A 20,664-nucleotide genomic window follows, 5' to 3' on the forward strand; every position below is an offset into this window, starting at 1 on the left:
TCAAATGCAGTGATAAGAACATCGGTTCAAAAGGCAACTGGGTCAGAATGAACATTTTAAAAATTAGTAAAAATAAATCCCTGAGTCGAGCGTTTCCTGACCTCAGCACTGAGTAACACACTGAACCGAGTCCAAGCTCTGTTTCTACACTTGTTTTAATTCGTCAACACATCACCTGTCAATCAAATCAAATCAATAAGACAGCAGTGATTGTGCGGCAAAAAACTCTGCTGATGCCATGAACAGACTCTGCTGGTTTAGAGCTAAAGAGAATTAAATTCTATACAGCTTGTGATTTATACTGTGTGTACTACGAACAGGGATAGCACAGGAGTCACTGGACTACTTTAATATTCTGTCTGGACTACTTCAATGAGGCTTTATAGTTGGCTTATTTTATTTATTTTTTTAGTCCATTTCGTGCATAATTACAGATGCAATGTGCAAATAAAATAAATACAAACAAAAATTAAAATTAAAGAAAAAAATCGAATTTAACAACAATTAATAATAATAAATTAAATATATAACATTTTTATAAAATATTTAAATTACTGTATAATATTTGTTACATTTCCTTTTTCTTACATAAATTCTTATATGCACACGTAGAAAAACTAAAATAAAACACATTACAGCCTGAAAACTCATTTGCTGACTAGTCACCTTTTGTGACATAATGAGGGTGAATACAATTCTAACAACATTTTTTTGGTGGGATATTCCTTTAAATCCATTTGAAACAGTCTAATTTGCTGATTCAGACCACTAGGGCAACTCTGGGAGAACAAGGACACCGTCATCTACAGCTGCTGTAAAATAACTCGGAGATCATATCCATCACTCTAAATGAGGAGATACACATTTACAAGGACAGGATGACTCACAATACTCAGGGGTCTCTTTGGATCCATTTTTGGGGTCACAACGGATCAGAAAGACACGCTAAAGCTCTTTTACCTGCGTACAGGCTCATAGTTACTCCGTTCCTTCCTCCTACTGTAGTCAAATGACAAACGTCACAAAAAGAGACATGAAGGGCAGGCGGTTATTGACACTCGTGTGTTAGAGGCCCTTCGGAAAGCCACATTTACACACGAGTCAAACATCACACACACCAACACAGCAGAGGAATATTAGTAAGAGGTGAGCAGTGAGAGAAAACACTCAGGAGAGCAATCACACACAGACCTTTAAAGCAACTGTGTTAGAAAAAGGTCAAAGGTGAGGAACCCCAACAATTTTACACACACGTTTATCAGAAGAAGTGAAAGGTTAGTTCTTCACTGAGCAGAATAAAGCAGAGGAACAATAACTGAACATACTACTCCCGCTCCTCCAGACCGCTGAATCTTCTCTTCTGTCTTGGGAAGGAAAGAAAAAAAAAAAATAAGAGGAAGGAAAAATAAGCTTGAATCCATTCAGATCAATAAATCTCAGAAGACTGCAGCTGTCAGAGCTTCATCTGTGGAAATAGAGCGGTTTTAAGTGAGAAGTTGAGATACATGATATATCTGAGAACTAAAGCCGATATGGGTTTTTTGGGGAGGATACGAGAGTGATATTAGGGAGTAAGAAAAGGCTGATATAGATATATCGGCCGATATTCTTTGTGTATATTATAGTACAGTACCAATCAAAACTTTAGGAACTTTCCCATTTGTGTGTCCAAACATTTCACTGGTACTATATATAGAATACAGTATATACATAAACACATATTTTGTAATGATCACGCATATGTGATGAGCAAACACTTATAATGATGGGACAGAGTAATGGAGGCAGGGCATTTAACAATTTAATAATAAACTTTACTATCCAAAATGAGTTGATATTAGTGCACTGAACAGTAAAGTTGAAGTTTATTCAACTTTAATTTAGTTAAATTCAACATTACTCTGTTGAATTTTATTTCACTCGGAACGTTCATTCACAAATTTGCACTACGGTCTTCACACACAGACGAAACTTACTAGAGTGTGATATTTTATATTTATATTTATGCATTTAGCAGACGCTTTTATCCAAAGCGACTTACAGTGCATTCGGGCTAACAGTTTTTACCTAACGTGTTCCCTGGGAATCAAACCCACATGAAGTTCACTTTACAGGGCACTTACAGTTGAATAAGACAAAGCTTGAATGCTGCCTGAACAAGAGACCTCCTTACTGAAGTTAAAGTGTTGACTGTCAAGTGTTAAGTTGAAGAGATTCCCCGAATTTGGTGTGGATTTGCCGTGCCATTATAGATTTATGGCTGTTCAAAGTTTCAATGGTTTTCCATAGACATAAGCTTTAAAGTGCTTCGTCCAGGTCACCAGTAGCAAACAATGGACAAATGAGCTCTACTGGACAAACTAAGTAATTACACCATTTCGATAATTTTATCTGCATTATATGTTCTGTAGAAAGAAAAAATAATTATATCGGCAGCATATTCGCAGATACAGATATATCGGCGACAGGCTCATATTAGCCGATAATACGGAGAACGATATATTGGTTGGGCTCTACTGAGAACATATCAGTATCTCCTAATATAGTTTTAAGATAGCAACATGTGAAATTACAATACTTTATTGCAAAGGGATAAAAATTTAAATATATAAAGATACAAAATTTAAAAAAGCTATAAAAAACGTAAAATTTATAAAAAATTATATAGTAAAGAAAAACTAAATAAAATTAAAAATAACATTAGGTGCAGTACAGTCAAATCCCAAAATATTATGACAAATCAATCCTAGTGTGCACAGTCAGAAACTGCAATGCACATCCATTTCTGTGATGTTTCAATGAGTCTAGAATACTCATTTATACCAACAGCTGCTTAAAGCAGCTCAGTTACTACACATTACAGCTGTGCTTTCACTTCAGCATTGGCATGTAAATCTGTTTATGAACTGTACAGTCACAAGAGCATAAACTGCAGTCTCGTGTTTACAAGTCCACATGGGAAGCACAGAATCAGCGATTTGAAGGGTCTCTCCTCTGGAGTGTCGCTGTAATTACGGACAGACACTGTGCAGTCAGCAGCACTCAGTGGTCCAGAAACACTGTAATCCACAAACCACATCAATATACAAAAGTCAAAGGCATTTTTACATTTCCTTTGGTCATAGATCACCAGATTAAACTGCAGCTCTTACAAGCTCAGTCTTTAAAATTATGAAGCCTACGGTGCACTTATGTAACCAAGTAAAAAAAAGACAATGCCAGTGGCTCGGTCTATTTCCAGCAACCTTAATAAGCTGCAAATAATACATGATTGATTCAATAGAAATGATATGAGGGAACATTTCTGGCTCCATTCCGCACCAGTGAGGGTAGGGGGAAAAAAAAACACTAAAACAAAGAAAAGGAAGAGGAGGAAGAGCAGAATGAAAATAGAAACTCAGTGATGATGTGCACCGACAACAGCAGAAACAGCAAATACGCTCAGTGATAATGAAATGATGCAGAAGGCTTGTGTGAGTGTTTTTTGAATTCACTTCCTTCCCTGCCAACGAAATCTCAGTGGATCAATTAAGGTTTTTTGGGTGCGTTTAGTTGCACCTGCATATTCAAGCTGTTAGACTGGGCGAAAGCACACGAGGGGTGTACAGATGGACGAAGACTATCTATGCGAGTCAGAACCTGAATTATAAAATTTCTAATATCTAAAATACTAGCGTCATCAAGAGACATTCCTGAAAGAACATAATTTAGAGGATTGTGATTTATTAATTCATTCGGCACACATGATTCAATTAAATGTTTGGCCATGGCCTGTTTCTACTAAAAGACATTAATTCTGAAAGCAATGTTCAAACTTAATGAAACTTGGTTCATATGAACCTCAGGACCTTTTGAGAACACACACCAATTTTCATCCAATTCCGTCCAAAGTGCACAATTGATCAAGTTCAGTTCTCTGAAAAATGTTATGTTCTACCAAACTCTGGTAATTTTCTCAACTTTTACCATTTATTTGCCATTGCAAAATTTGTTGAGCTGTGTTTGTCTTTAATTGGTATAAATAGAGCAGTGGGCATGGGTCTGAAAACCAAGGACGTTACTTTTTGTAGTAACCTCCTTACAACATAATACATATATTTCTCAAAAGAAAAGAAAAACAGGCCTAAATTTAATCTCATGAGACACAGAAATACTATTTCATCAGTAACCAGAGGTGCTGGTCTTTCTGTTTAGTCAGATGTGTTCTTAAGACCTGTGGTTAGCAGAAAGTGATGGTTAATCTCAGTGATTTTCCTCAAACATCAGGTTTGTGGCCATTATTGACCACTTCTGGCCACCACAGGAGTTACTCTATGAGAGTACTTTATTGATTGGATGAGATGATGTCCACTGATGCTAGTCATTTCAGTTCACAGTGTGGAGCAGGGATTCTGGGGATTTTCTCCACATCTGCCAAACCCTGTCATTTTTCAGACTGTGTACATGGGACTCAAAAACCGCAAGGATATAATGCGCTCTTTTTTCCCCCCAGAGTTTTCTTTTCTTGGCATTTTTCAAGTAAAACACCATACACACCTTCTACAAAGAATATAAACAAGAATTGAAGCTTGCAAACCAATTAAAATTCATTCAGTTTGACATCCAAATGTCACCCATAAATCAGGCAGGTTTGAAAGCAACATGTCCTTACCTGTCAGCATCGGTCACCAGGGCCAGACGGCCGTAATCCCATGCCACTTTCCGCAAGATGGAGAAGACAAAAAGAAGAACCTGAGAGATGGTGATACAGATAATCAGAGACAATTCAAGCTAATACACAAATTGAGTTAAAAGCAATGTGCTCAAGGACAAATGTTTACAATCATATTGTAAAATAAATCAATCCTGTGACATGAAATTGTCTATCCAATAATGTGAAAAAGTCATACTTCTTAGGTGAAAAAACACTGTTGAAAGAAGATAATTTAAAGGAATTTTGAATAATTAATTCATTCAGCATGCAAACACAAGCCAATTAAATGTTTGGCCATAGCCTACTTTTACTAATGAATGTATCTTCTGAACACAATGATCAAACTTAATGACGAACATCAGGACAATATAAGGGAACACACCAATTTTAATCCAATTCCGTCCATAGGGGGCACTATAACTAGAAAATACTGATTAATCTGCGGTTTTGATCAAGGAAGTTCAGCACTTGACAACAATAATTCTGTTCTACCCAGCTGTGTGCATCTATTTAGACCATGACGATAACAAAAGTTGCCAGATTAAAGAAAAGAACAATGCAATTAATACATTTGAGGATAAATCAAGGCTTAATTGTTCAGCTGGTGAGATTTGGGACTTTTAATCAGGTTTATATAGACCTGAGCAGAGATGAAGAACTTGTTTGCTGTTGACACTTATGTGCATCTCGCAACTGAAGACATCAGTGAGAAATGTAGGTCAAGAGGGCAGCCAAGGTGCTGAGTTAAGGAAGCTGACAGAGTTAGCAGGTTAAACCAGTGCTGTTATGTAGCTCTGACAGCCACTCGCTTCAGATCTGTCTGCCCGTCTACATTCAGAGTCCAAGGTCGCTTAATTATTTCATATGAAGAGATTGTGTAAATATAACTCTGACCAGATAACCAGGTCAATCCATTGGTGCTAAGGTCAACGTTCTAAAATTATGTTTCGTTAGTATAGCATAGAACTGCAGTGTAAATTTAGATCTGTCTAAATGATAAAAAAAAATGGCATGATTAATAGATGGATTAAGTTGACTGCAGTAGACAAGAAAAGTCTGAGCTTGTCATCTCTTCACCAGATCATCATGAAATGCCAATTCTCACCACTAGATGTTTAACATAGACGTACATTTTAATAATTATTTTGCTGTTTTGTGGTATTTTACTGCAAATATCAAACTATTCTTGCTTTCTTCTACAGGGAGAGCAAAAAGACATCAAGGTGCACATTTTTCCATACAGGACACTTACCAGGAAGCACATAAAGTCTAGCGCGAGGACAGTGGGAACCCCTCCGAAGGGCAGTCCCTGCAGCACGGTACTGCGGATCCGGGCCGAGTAACAGTAGTCTTTGGAAGCATTGCTGTAACAGTTGGCCTGACTAATACAGGTCGGGTTCCCAAAATTCCACATCATCATGACCAGATGTTTTGCCGCAATCACTGCAACATCCTGATGAAGAACCTGAAGAGAAGTTGAAACAGATAAGAGTATTTATACTCAAACTACACAAAAATCTAACATTCTAGATCAAAGTTAATTTTTTTTTTTTTTTAAGAAAAACGCTATATTTAAACTTAATAATAGTAATAATTGGTTGACTGATATATTACCATATATTGACCGATATTTGACATTTTTTAATTATGAGTATCGGCCAATAAGTGTAAAATAACAGCTTTATTTTTCTTTTCTTTTTTTAAAGAAAATTATACATTAAAGAAAATAAAATCATATATTTAAACTTACAAATAACAATAGTAATTATTGGTTGACCAATATATTACCATATAGGCGTATTAGCCAATTTGTGACATTTTTTAATTATTGGTATCGGCCAATAAGCGTCAAAATCAGCTTTTATTTTGACAGCAATTTTTAAAAGAAAAAATAATATTTATACTCAAATAATAATAATACTTATTGTTTGCCGATATATTGCCATACATCAGCCGATATTAAATTTTTTTAAATAAATTATCGGTATTGGCCGATAAGCATCAATAATGTTTTTCATTTTGACCATGCTAAGAACGGCAATTCCATGTTGACATGCAAGCATAACCTTAAAATCATTAATTATTCATGTTTTAACTATTTAACGTGAAAAAAAAGAAGAAAATGTCCATATTTATTATTAAATAATAATGGTATTTACTGGGTAACCAATATACTGCCAAGGCTAATATATGGGCCGATATTTTCCAATAAATTACCGTTATCGCCGATATGTGTCGGAGACAAAATTTTGAAAGTGACAGGAAGAGACTTTTATTTTGACAGTGCACCTGAGAGTAGATGTGGACATAATCTTTAAATCCTCGATTTCAAGCGAAGCAAACTATTAATGGTTTAAATAATTTCTTTGTGAAAAATACTAGCAAGTTGAGCTTAATTTTTTCATATTGATTCATTTTGATTTCTAATTTAGTAAATATATAGCCAAGACGGGTACACTTGCCGATATATGACATTTTTTTATTATAAGTATCAGCTGATAAATGTCAGTAAATGTAAAATACATCTAAATTTCATTGCAGCAAATGTTACACATTACTTTAATTACATATATCATATGTATCTTGTCATATTTATCATATATTTACATCAATCACTCACTTCTTTAAGGTATCAGCCATCAGAAAAAAAGTCATAACATTTGACCGCTAATAATAATATTAATACTTATTATAAAATATTTATTTTAATTAGTATTATTATTACTGCAGTAATACTGTACAAATGCACAGTCTCTGGCTTTTCTCCAACATCTCCCTCAACATTTAGAGTATTCAAATGGACAATAATGCCTCTCTCATCAACACTTAGACAGAAAGCAGATATGAAAGCAGTCAGCATCATCTGACAGTCTCCTCGCCCTCATACTGAGCGTGATTATATAATACGGATTGTTCTGACGCAATGGAACACTAGACACTCTTTTGATGAGCGTCCAACTCCTCTCCTCCGTCTGAATCAGCCCACTCGTCCCAGAGCTCACCTGCTCTCACACGCTCCACCAGCGCCGCCAACACCTTGGCAGGAATCATGGGAAATCTGAACAGCCCACACAGATCCACGGCACTAAAAACAGGACGGTTCCTTTCAGCTACATCTAAAAACTGATTTCAGGCAAGCTCGGGGGAGTTGAGTGTTTGTGCCACAGATCTCTGTGTGGGAGTTTTCTGACTGAAGGTCAGAGGTCGTAGGTTTGAACACATGCAGGTAGTTTCAATGCAATGTTGCCGAGATGGACGAATGTTTTACTTGTATAGTAACTAGTCGCAGTATCAGACGAGACCGCCACAGTTCAACCAGTTGCTGTAATCACTAGTTCAAACATGACTGGACAGAATATGCATAACTATTACGACTGGCCAGCATCTATGAAGATTTACAGCAGTTAAGATTTGCAGTAAATGATGACTTCAGTTTGGGTCAAGATGGGACATCATATCTAACAACAACAACAACAACAACAACAATAAACATTATTATTGTCATAATCATTATCATTATTATTATTGTTTCTAATGCCTTTGGGTGAGTCGTAATAATATTAATAATACTGTAAAATACAAAAAGTAGAATAATCAAATTAACAATTATTGAAATAAATGAAAATACAACATACTATAAAAATATGAAAATGTATATGAATAAAATAAATACAACAATATAATACTATAAAATATACAAATGGAAGAGGGAGAAAAATCCACATCCTTAAAAAAATATATCATTATTTATAATGTGAAACTAAAATAAAAAAAATAATTCAACCTAATAAACGTAATTCTACAAGGCATTAGACTAAATTCAAAATAAAAGACTGATTGTAGGTTTGCATAAGTATGGTCTGCTCATTTACTTTAATACTTGATAAATTGATTAACCATTTTCGAGACAAAAAAAACTATGCTGTTTATATAAAGAGTGAACAGGATAATTTTGGTACTACATAAAAAATAAAAGTATATAATAAAAAAATCATGACTATTTTTATTTTATTTGGGTGATCTACTCCTGCTGCAAAGTGGTAAGGGTGGGATTATATCTAGTATATGGATCCAAAGGGTTGCACATTCAATGGAAAGTGTTATTTAAACTGTGTTCCTTCAGTCTGGAGGAGAAACACAGATAATGCATGAGCACTAATCCTGAAACTCTGGCCCTTCTGTATGAGAAACAGATTGTGCTACATCACAGTTTCTGTGCCAGTAACGACCGAGGATGACTGGATCAGCGCTGAAGAGACATGATCCAACCCCTGGCACTGTCCAAACACAGCACACGAGCGGCTGATGGGCTCGATCCGCCAGCTGAGACTCAGTGAGACGCAGGCTTAGCACAGAGAGAGAGAGAGAGAGAGAGAGAGAGAGAGAGAGAGAGAGAGAGAGAGAGAGAGAGAGAGAGAGAGAGAGAGAGAGAGAGAGAGAGAGAGAGAGAGAGGGGGGGGATAAGAAGGTGAGGTCGGGCTGCAGCAGCACTGCGGTAGATTGTTCTGCTACACTGGCCTCAACTCTCCTTCAGTCCTTCAGCCTCAGGAGTCGTTCCAAACACTTAGTGTGCTGCCTACATAGACAGCATCACAGACACACTCTACTGCAGGACTCTTATGGCTGTATCATGCACATATGATGATGAAAAACTAATTTTCTATATTATAGTATACTTTATTACTTCTACTATGTGTGTGTGTGTACTGTTATTTAAACAAAATTTTACATTTATCCATTTTGCAGATAAATCTAAATGCATCAAATGTATTAGCTTTTTAAATAAATTACATAAATTAAATACAAAATTAAATAAAGATTAAAAATAATAAAGGACACTAATGAAAACATAAATGAAACAAATACATATGAAAAATAATAGTAAGTAAAATGTAAAATAAAATTAAAATACATCTCTACAATTTCTGTAGTAACAAATACTAGAAATAAACTAAATCCACTGACTGTCAGAGTAAAAATTCACTGCTTTTAAATGCTCGTATGTAAATTTGCATTTAATTGTAGAGCACTTGTGCATAGTCAAATGTTCTTGATCAAAATATGCATCTTAGTAAGATATTACATGCAAACAGTTGCAATAGGAATGCGCCTAACGAACCTGCCACTTAATACTGAACAACAATATTGACAAGAATAAAAGAAAACCACCATGTTTACTTAAAGACTACATGATATTAACTTTTGAAATAAATGAGTTTAATAGGACATATTTAAATTAGGCCTAGAGTATATATTATAGTATAGACTCAGTACACAGCCAAAGCAGAAGGAAATGCAAAAAAGAGAATATTTTTACATACATTTTTATTTTATTTTTAATGCTGTTTTTAAATGTATGATGCTTGTGGAAAAATGTAGTCTATGGTGGTAGTATCAACTACTGAAATTTTGGCTTTGTGATAAAAAATAAATAAAAATAAAAATTAATCTGAGAGACGGAAAGCCTGTGTGAATGTCCCCTTAGTAGCAAACATGCAGCTTTAAAAAATGCAATCAAAATAAGCACAGACACAGAGACTGAACTAAATATGAAGCAAAGCATAGCACAGACACCTAATAATGGCTGTAGTGAAGAAACAGACAACCTGTTGAGGTCAGACATTGCTTAAACTAAAGATGCAAGAGAACATGAAGACAGAAAGTCAAAGAAGCACGTCAGGCTGCTCCAGTAACATCATCATTAACAACATGGTCATTAATATTCTCCATTCATCAATGGAAAACAAACCGAGCAAGTGTGAGTGAAACTAACGCTGTTCTCAATCCAGATGGCAGTGCAATCATTTCCATTCATTCAAAAGCATTTCTGAATATCACAATTCATATTCCATATGCAATACAACTCCAAGGGATTCTAAAAATAAAAACTGCATTAAAGATTAAAATGGTTATTTAGGGGTTGATTACAAATAAAGTCCTCAAGACAGACGCTCAGAGGCTCTTAAATGAATATCTTTAACTAAAGATGATTACATAAGACTCAAGAGAGTTAATTACTGACTGGTTGTGCAGGTACAACTCATTAACCATTCTCAGGTCGAGTCAGATAGGACTGAAAATGATGAGGATCAGTGAGTGAGTCAGCTGGTAATTCAATCACATCTCCAAATGATTCAGTGAGTCGTTCTCAGTGATTCAGATCATTCAGTTCTATTTGATTCAGATCATTCAGTTCTAGGCTGACCACACTGGTCATGTTGAGTGTTCATATCTATCTTCTGTCTTAATATAAAGAGGTGTTGTCTATTTATAGCTTTTGTATTATAAAAGCTAACAAAGCTAAATGTGTAAAAAAATAAATAGAAATGTTTGCAAATAAATTACAATTAAATTAAATACAAAATACATAAATAATAAAAAATAATAAATATATATATTTTTTACAAAATAATAAAATATAAAAAAAGTTATATAAATATTTGGTTCTTAAAAATCAGTCAGTTCTGATAAAATAAACCAAAAAAAAGTAATAAAAATAAAATATTTTTTTTCTAAAAAAAAAAAAAGAAGAAAAAAAAAGAAAAAAAAAGAAGAAGAAGAAAAAAAAAACTGGTTCCAGTGTTACATTTTTTAATGGTTTGTTAAAAACTGTAAAACCAAGATCAGCCAATGGGAGATGTCACTGTTACCATGGAAACAGGAGAAGGGCTGTTTTGTGTTTTGTAGGCAGAGGCTAGATTTACTCATGACTCCATCATCATCATCATCACCTTGTTCTTTCCTCTCATCTCTCTGCTGGAAATCAGATGTTGTACTGTTATGATTCATCCCTGAGCTGATCCGTTTGGTTCAGAGCTTTAAAACACTGACTTTCCTTCTCCCTCGGAGCACAAAAGGAAGTAATCTGAAGGCTTTTCACACACTTACAATGAACTGGGACCGAAGCGTTTCAAGCAATGCTTCAAAATGCTCATTTACGTTCAGAGGAAAGACAAGAGTGAGAGTAAATGATGATAAAGGCATCTTCGGTGTGAGGCGTTCCCTGAAGAATACAGCACAAGCTTGGCTGTGCTTTTTTATTCATACTCTTTTTATGTTCATTTATTTATGTTGAACACACTAACCTACATACAGTTATAAAAAGCAAAAGGATATTTCTCTTTTCTCCTAATTTTGAGCCAAAAAGAGGAACGGGGAAAGTGAGAGGAGTTTGGAATTGGAAAAATGAGAGAGATCTCGAACCATCTCATAGCATCCAGATCTCAATTCGGTTTATTTACTACTGAAAAAAGGACAAAATCACAATGCACATGCATAATACATCAAGTAATTAGAACTGACTTCAAATCAATAAAGCATTGCATTTTCTGCATATTTGGTTGACACATAAAAGAGAGAGAGGGGAAAAGTCATCAAGCAGAGTAACCGGTTAATGATGGAGTTGTGTTTCCAGTTCAGCACATTTGAAGATTGTGTTATTTTAATTGTGTTTCATGCCCTGTATTATTAATATTGATCTCAACATCCTCTATGACTTGACCTGGACACTAACAAAGAGTTTGTAGTGCATCATATGATCTCAAATTCAATCTTCTCTAACTAGCCATGAAAAACACAATTACAACAAAACAAAGAGAGAGAAGATGAAGACAATGACATAGAAGAACAATTAGAAGGAGAAAACCATGAAAAGAAGAAGGAAAAGAACAACAGGAAGAAAAATGAGAAGAACAAGGAGGAGGAGGAGGAGAATGACGAGAAGAGCAACAATGCAAAAAGGGAGAAAAACAAAGAATGAGGAGCTACAAGGAGAAAGATAAGATGAGGAAAAGAGAACAACAACACTGAAAACAGGTGGAAAAACTAAGAAAAACAAGATGAACAGAGAACAAATGAGAAAGAACAAGGAGAAATAAAGAAAGAAGAGATCGGTGAGGAGGAGTAGAAGAGAAGAAAAGAGTTAATGTAAAGATGAAGTTGTTGTTGGCAGCATCTGTGGTGTTAATGTTGTACCACAGCTTTCAGAAAATCACTGTTTCGGTGTGAGTTTTAAAAAAGCCCAGAATAAAGCACAATTACATTAACCGTGTTAAACTCATACGGAGGAGCGTGGAAGAATAACTTGATTAACATCCACGTGTTTCCTGTTCACAAGCTCTTCACCAGCATTTGCTAATCAGAGGAAAACTCCCTCCGAGGACATCTGGACAAAAGAGCATTTAGTGTGAGCTGAGACGGTCCTCAACCAAAAAGAGAGGAAGGGATTTCCAGAGAAGGAACTAAAAGCCATGAACAGAATGAGAAGAAGAGGAGAAAGAGAAACATGGACCGTGTTTCTCAAAAGAATCATAAGCCTAGATCATACAGCCATTAGTGCCGGTGGTTTCATCAAACTCAGATTATGTGCTTTCAATTCAACGGAAGCCAATGAGACCGAATCATCACAACGGATTGGACATCATTGTGCCGTGATTTGATAAAACTCTGGACGACTGGATACATTCAGAAGCAAAGTCTGATAAAATACCAAAATAAGCCAACTAAATGACTGGAGACATTCACGTAGCAGCAGACTATGGTTTAACTTGGTGATTGTAGAGTGACAATCACAATCTACAAGCTAAAATCAGCAGAAGTCACCAGAGAGCCACTTCTGAGTAGAAGAAAAAGCATTAATATGTAAACATTGTCATAAAGAGACCTTAGTCGTGATTTTGCTCTCGGTGAATAATGTTGCCATGTTTTGGGTTTTAAGACAAATGCCAGAAAACTGTATTTCACAGTCGTAGAAGGAGACAAAACAGCAATAAATGAATACAAAAAAGAGATTTGATCACTTGTGAGAGATTGTAATAAAAAATAAAATAAATCAAAAATATATGTTTGCTGTTTGTTGGACTAAACATTTTGTTACAAATGTTACCCACTACTACTAATTATTATTATTATCATTTTTAAAAATAAAAACATTACAAAAAACTATTATGACAACTAAAAAAAAAAAATACACTGATATTTAATAATAAATATATGTAAAAAAATCTAAATAAAGAGAAAATAAGTCATTTAAAATTTTTAGATTTTTCACAGTAAAAAGAACTGTACTTATACAATAATAATAATTGTACTTTACAACTGTAGAAATACGGTTCTAACATTTGAAGCCATGAAAACCCATGAAGCTTCTCTTTTTGTTGTTCTCATTACAAGATAGATGCATCACAAATGCACATAAAAAAAACAAACAAATAGGATTTTACTTGGTAAACCTGACTGTTACGCTGCTCTCTGTTGAGATAATCTGATCCGTTTAGTAATGTCCTGCACCGCTGCACTTATTAAAAACAGGTTATATATCGAGTTATCTACACAGCATCACATGCCCCATATGAAATCTGAAACATCTCCTGGCTCTTGTGCTGAAGCAATCGAATTAAAACTTTAAGCATTTTATTAAGGGCTTTCTCTTGTGCATTAAATGGCACGTCTTCCTTCTGCGAGCAGGAAACACTTTCCCAGCGTCAGCGACCTGCCAAACCACATCGGCTTTTATTGAGTTATCAATATCTTGAAGCTGCTCGCAGACTTGGTGATGACCGTGACCTCAGCAGACGTCTGGAGCGAGAGGAACTCCCTCATGAATCCCTGTTCCTGATCTGCTGATCGCTACATTTCTGTCACAGAGTCAGGAGAAGCTTTTAAAGTCTAGAATGATGCTGGAAACATCAACGTCATGGGTTCAGTTCTCAGGGACCTCGTCCCTTGGATAAAAGCAGCTAAATAAATATAAATGCATGAAGAAATATACATGCCAAATTGAGCTGAGAGCACAACATGCTTATTAAAAGCTGTATATTTAATAAACAAACTTGAACAAACAAAAATTGAGTGACTACTATAATTAGCCTTGTGTTTTAATGAAAAGTAGTTATGCAATAGGATTTGAGTTTACGTTAATTAAATGCATCTCTGCGACAACAGACTAGAAGAATTAAATAATGCGATTTTTAAATGTCACGTCACTTATGAGTGACTAAAATAGCCCGGCCAAAAACAGCAACTAGATCCTCACATTTTCTAAGGGTAAATGCATGCAGTGTTTGTCATGCAAAACTTGTACTGATGCAAATTACACTTCAACGGGGTTGATTTAATAAACATTAATTAGCCACAGGCTTTTTCTCAAGAGCAGTTTAGAGAAGGAAGAACCAAACTGCTCAAACTGAAGTGTGAAAGGTCACCTCTATTATTATGCAAACAAAGTAATGAGATGATTTGATCGTGTAGCTTATATTATAGAAGTGCATGCATTTTGCAATATCAAGGCCATAGGTTCAATCTCCATGAAATGCATGAAATGCACTAAAACTAAAATAAAGAATGATTAAAATGGCCCACACAAAAACAAGAACTAGATTTATATATTTTAAATGAATGATTGCAATAACGCAAAACCTTTGAGCAACATGCTTGATTTAACAAACACCACTAATTACAGGTTAGATTTTTTACTCATTGTTTTAGGCAAACAACCAAAGGACTCCCAGAGGAGAAAGCACCAAACTGCATAACGTGCAAGAGATACCAGAAGATCACTTCTACTATATTACCACACTGTAGTGACTAAATGAGTGGAGTTACTCGTTTATATGAGCATACATTTAGCAATGTCAAGGTCATGGGCTCGATTCCAGAAAATGCATGAAAGTTATAAGAATGCATATCGTGAAAGCAATTTAAAAGGATAGTTCACCTTTGAGTTGCTCCCCACTGACTTAAATAGTGTCTTTTTCCCAATACTATGGAAGTCAATGGGAATTAGCAACTGAAGGTGAATTATACTTTAAGTTTTTTTGGATAAAAGCATCAACATCAACCAGAAGCGCTAGGAGAAGTGTCATAACTTTCACAACATGAGAATGTTTCTAATGTAATTGCATGCAGAACTTGTCATGCAAATTACAGTTCAAAATATTAAGTTTGAGTTAAGATAAAAAAAACACTATTAATTATAGGTTTGCTTTTCTATTAACTTAAGAATATTTTAGGCAAAGAGCAAAATGTCTCCCAGGGGAGGAATCACCTAGTTGCTCAAATGTGCTCAAGACTCTATTAAAAATAAAACCTGTTATTATATTAACAAACTGTAATTAGTTGATTAGATCTTAATGTTCCAGGAGCTCAAACAGAAAAGCATGCATTTAACGACATCAAGGTCATGGGTTCGATTCCCAGGAAATAAATGAACTGATTAAATGTGCACCTTATCCAAAGTGACTTATTTTATCAGTTCTTGTTTCCCTGGGAACTGAACCCATGACATTAGTGTTCTACTGGTTGAGTTTCAGGAAAGCCCAATGACATCTATAGTTATGCTTTTAGCAGACAAGTGTTATTCAAAGCAATGTACATTGCATTCAATGCATACAGAATGAATGAGGGGTTTATATAGTACACCCAAAAGCACGTTACAATCATGAGGGGGTCTCTCCTCAACCACCACTAGTTGCATTCCCTTGGAATTCAACCCACAACCTCGGCATTGTTAGCACCAAGCCTGCTAAAACGACATAGAAAATACACTTACAAAAACAACATCAGAAGCAGAGAACCCTTGTCACTTGTGCATGTGGCTTTGTTTTGCTCAGCATATCAACGTTTAAGGATTTGCATATTCCATTTATATTATCCTTTCTGTTATTTGCATTAGGCATTCGTCTGTCTATCAGAACAACGTGCATTTTTTTGCAGCAGCCCCTCACTGCAGAACACAAGATCCAGGGGGCGTAGATGGATCCACAGGCGGTGTAGATTTGTTAGGTTTAGGGTAGAGATGTGTGAGATGGCCCCCTGGTTCTTGTGTTTTTTGGGTCATGACACACCAGTTGAGAACGGCTGGCAGTAAATAACAAGCACGCAGCATGACACAGCAGTGAGGATCGCCGCTGCTGGCTGTAGATCAGTTGTCAGCGCAGCTGCGTCTGTCAGACACACGGGTCGTCATGTGACCACACACACTTATCTCACACGGACAGACTCCCTGCGGGCGAACACATGACGTCTCAGAACCGTGATGGTTATTTGTGGTTATCATTAAGGGTTTGTTCTTTGGATGTACAAGCACAAAGTCTCAAATCAAACTGTTCAAGTGATTTGTGGGTCACTTTTTCGAGGATCCTGAGCCAGATCTGGAAAATTAGAGACTTGGGGATGCACTCCTTTAACTTGAGCCCTGGTAACCACACAGAATACCCTAGCAACCGCATATGAATGTGCTAAAAGTATGATGACACCGACAGATAAACTTCTGATGGCATGCTGTAGCTTTTATAGTTAAAACTGTAATAGTTAGCTAAGGAAACTGTTTTGTGTTTTTTAAATGTTTTTTTTCTTCTTCAAGTTTTGGTTTGTTTTATTTAACCAAAAAAAAAAAATACATATATTAATAATAATTAAAAAAATAATAATAAATAAATTGTTTTGTGTATTTTGAATGTTTTTTTCTTCTTCAAGTTTTGGTTTGTTTTATTCAACCAAAAAAAAAAATAAAATAAAAAAAAAATAAAAAATAATAATAATAATAATAAATAAATAAATAAAATAAATTGTTTTGTGTTTTTTAAATGTTTTTTTCCTTCTTCTTCAAGTTTTGGTTTGTTTTATTTAACCAAAAAAAATAAAATAAATAAAAATAAATAAATAAATAAATAAATAAATAAGGTATAAAAATGACAAAACACACACACTAATATATATATTTATATATATAAAGTGTGTAAAGTTTTTTAATAAGTTGTAAAAAAAAGTAAAAAAAAAATAACATTTTATTTTATTAAACTGTAAACATTTTAGTAATTTTGTTTTGTATTTTTGTCATTTTTAATATTTTTTTTTTTTGTAATTTCAGTTATTTAATTACATCAAGTTTAAAGTCACAAAAAAGTAGTTCATGTATTTACTTTTAGTAAAACCTAAATTAGGTGCAACTTTGGCAACAACCTTCAAGCTAAATCATTAATGCATTGAAATTTGACAGTGATATTGCTATTTAATTCTATAGAGGACATGCACACTAATGGTGTCAGTTTGCTAAATCTCAGAGAAGCAGGTGAACACAGATCTGCAGATGAAGCTCAGGAGGGTTAATAATAATGCAGATCGGCCCACAGGGTTTTTCCAGCACAGGGTCATCTGTCATTATGAGCAGCTGCTGAGAGACGCTGAAGCACATGTCTATCCTCTTCAGACTGAACCTCTATCCACAGATCACACTCAATACAAACTTTACTCCTTTCCATCAGTGAAACACAGTCAGGCATTCAATTATAGGCTCTAAACAGTAGAAGAAAAAAACTCCAGAGAGGGACTTCAAATATATTTTATACATTTATATAAGCTTTACAGTGAGAGAAATAAAATTACATACAAGTACCGTACATAACGCACTCACATTAAATATAAATTTGAAAATATTTAGAATTTATATAAATTATATTTTGTGTGCTATATAAAAACTAATATATATATTTATTCTTTACATAAAAAAGAACATTTAAAATAAATTAGCCATTTATATATCTTAAAAATGCATATATTTCAATTTCTTATATAATTTAAAACTTTATATTTAAGCCCCAAAAAATACGTAATAGTTTTTATTGATATTTAGAATTTGTTTACAAATAAAATAATTTATATTAGCACAAATAACTTATTTAAAACTTTATATAAATATATATATAATCGGTTATATATCTTAAAAATGCATATATTTCAATTTCTTATATAATTTAAAACTTTATATTTAAGCCCCAAAAAATACGTAATAGTTTTTATTGATATTTAGAATTTGTTTACAAATAAAATAATTTATAAAAGCAAAAGTAATTTATTTAAACATTTATATAAATATATATATAATCGGTTCTTTCAATAAATAAATGGATAAAGTTAGTAATTAAATAAGTTGTGGGTCAGATATCTGATACTCAAACTGAGCCCATGGGACAGTCAAACTGTTGGGTTCCAGGAATAAGTTATTATTATGGAATTTGTGCAACACTAGCAGCACAGAATTGCAAAAACACCATTGGTTTTAATCAATTTTGGCACGTCATGTTCAGTCAGAACGATTAAACAGATTGCAATTCAGTTCGACACCACTAGCAGAACATAAGCATGTTTCTCAGAACACTTATCAGGAAATCTTTTGAAAGAAAACGGGTTCAGACCATTGCTGAAGATGATTGAACATGACACTTTCATAACCTGTTTTCAAGCCAACACCTGAGACAGAGAGAGCAGACCGTATTAAAGCTGGTAATCATATTATCCAAACCTGATTTACAGTCGGCTGTGAATGGAAACCAGCGTGTTCTACACGTTTGCACCCCGCAGGTCAAACCGGAGACCAAAAACACAAGGCATTGAATCAAACCAGCACAATTTAATGGAGTTTTTCTCTTCTTCTCTCTCTTCAAGAGTTAAAGATGCACAAACTGACAGTCTGGTTAATTTGCATGCTCCTTTGATTGACAGCACTCTCATTACAATGGACATCATCACAGCAGTAACATAAAGAAACGGTCCAGACACGAACACATGCTTTCAAACTAATGACAGCAACATAAAACCTGCTTGGATTCACTGAATTTGAACATTATTGCTCGATCAAGCTTGTGTTCAAATCACTAAAAAATCCTTCATAAGGAAACTTAACAAGGGAGATCCAAATATGAAAAATGACCCCTATGTGTCCACCTGATAATCTCATTACACTCAAAACTATAGAGATATAAAATAAATCAATGTAGAAATCACTACTGGCCACCAATTCCATCAACTTCTTATTATAATAACTAAATAAATTAAACCTATAGGACTGACCATATTCATTCATGAAAAAAAGAGAAAAACTGAAGCATTGCCTAAAATAATATAGCAGCAAACCATGGGGAAGACTAAGAGTGCAATCTATTATCTACAAATAAAATGTTTTTTTTTTTTAAAGATATTTTATTTACAATAATGGCATATTTGTTTTATAATAATTTAACATTTTGTTTTTGCATTTTTTTAATGAAGTTAAAATGTACCAGAATAATACATTTAAAAAAAATTATAAAAACATATAGAAATGTTTTCATTAGCTTATAAAATATAATTAGCCATGCATTCATCAGATCAAAACAGATTAAAATAGGATATATTATTCGCAGAAATAGAAAGGCGATTAAACAAAAGATAGATTGTCCTCTTACAGGTTCACAGGCTGGTGGGAATGTGCGTTACACAATAAGGATGTGTTGAGTGCAGCTTTAATGAATCGCGCCGATAATAAAGACACAATGTAACAAACAGCGGATACAATGTATCGCGTCGCGCAAATGAACGCGCGCGGAAAAAAAAAATACCGCGAGCGAGAATTACAACATCACTGCGGCAAATATTCACAAATGAACGGAATAGAAATAAAGACTTGTGTAACCTGTCAATCCGATCGGATTTGCTGTCTCTGCTGTTTTCCCCTTCTCCGGTGACAAGATCCCAAACAGAATAAATCCGCTTCCAAATCCACCGCGGCACAAATGAGCTCTAGAACCCCATTTAATAATATCCTCATCGGAATAAAAGCACACGCACTTCTTGTCTGGGCATTAATTTGTCTGAAACTGCTTTTTTGACACAGGTGCGGGCTGTGCTTGTTTCTTTAGGAGACAGCACAGACGGACCGAGGACGCCTCGCGAATATAAATACCGGTTATTTGGAGGCTTAATATATTCAGCTGTGAAGCGGCGGAGTGTGGGGAACCGTTTTAAAAATGGCGGCCCGCGTGGATACCTTTCAGCGTAAAAGTCCTGATGGTTCGCTGAAGAAAAAGGGGAATTTGAATTAAAAGCCCTCGATTCACGGCTTGCATGTTTAAAAAAAAAACTTTATAATTTGTTATTCGGTTACAATTAATTCACCTATATGATTGTTTACTGTGAAGAGCGTTTTAAAAACGTTA

General features: G+C 34.7%; 1 protein-coding gene across 3 annotated transcripts in view; it reads right to left on the minus strand.

The window, feature by feature from the left end:
* Positions 1 to 20,461, minus strand: part of LOC113110712 (CSC1-like protein 2) — a 47,042-nt gene extending 26,581 nt beyond the window's left edge. For 2 of the 3 annotated variants that reach the window (XM_026274864.1, XM_026274865.1), the window contains exons 1-4: positions 20,142 to 20,461; positions 5,946 to 6,158; positions 4,652 to 4,731; positions 1,326 to 1,364 (exon numbers count right to left, since the gene is read on the minus strand). In XM_026274864.1, the coding sequence (XP_026130649.1) occupies positions 1,326 to 1,364; positions 4,652 to 4,731; positions 5,946 to 6,113 (287 nt within the window). In that variant the 5' untranslated portion in view covers positions 6,114 to 6,158; positions 20,142 to 20,461. The remainder of the gene's footprint in view (positions 1 to 1,325; positions 1,365 to 4,651; positions 4,732 to 5,945; positions 6,159 to 20,141) is intronic. The other variant, XM_026274866.1, reaches the window with a different exon arrangement.
* Between the last annotated feature and the right edge of the window lie 203 nt (positions 20,462 to 20,664).

The sequence above is a fragment of the Carassius auratus genome, chromosome 11, assembly GCF_003368295.1.
Source record: "Carassius auratus strain Wakin chromosome 11, ASM336829v1, whole genome shotgun sequence".
Taxonomy (NCBI): domain Eukaryota; kingdom Metazoa; phylum Chordata; class Actinopteri; order Cypriniformes; family Cyprinidae; genus Carassius; species Carassius auratus.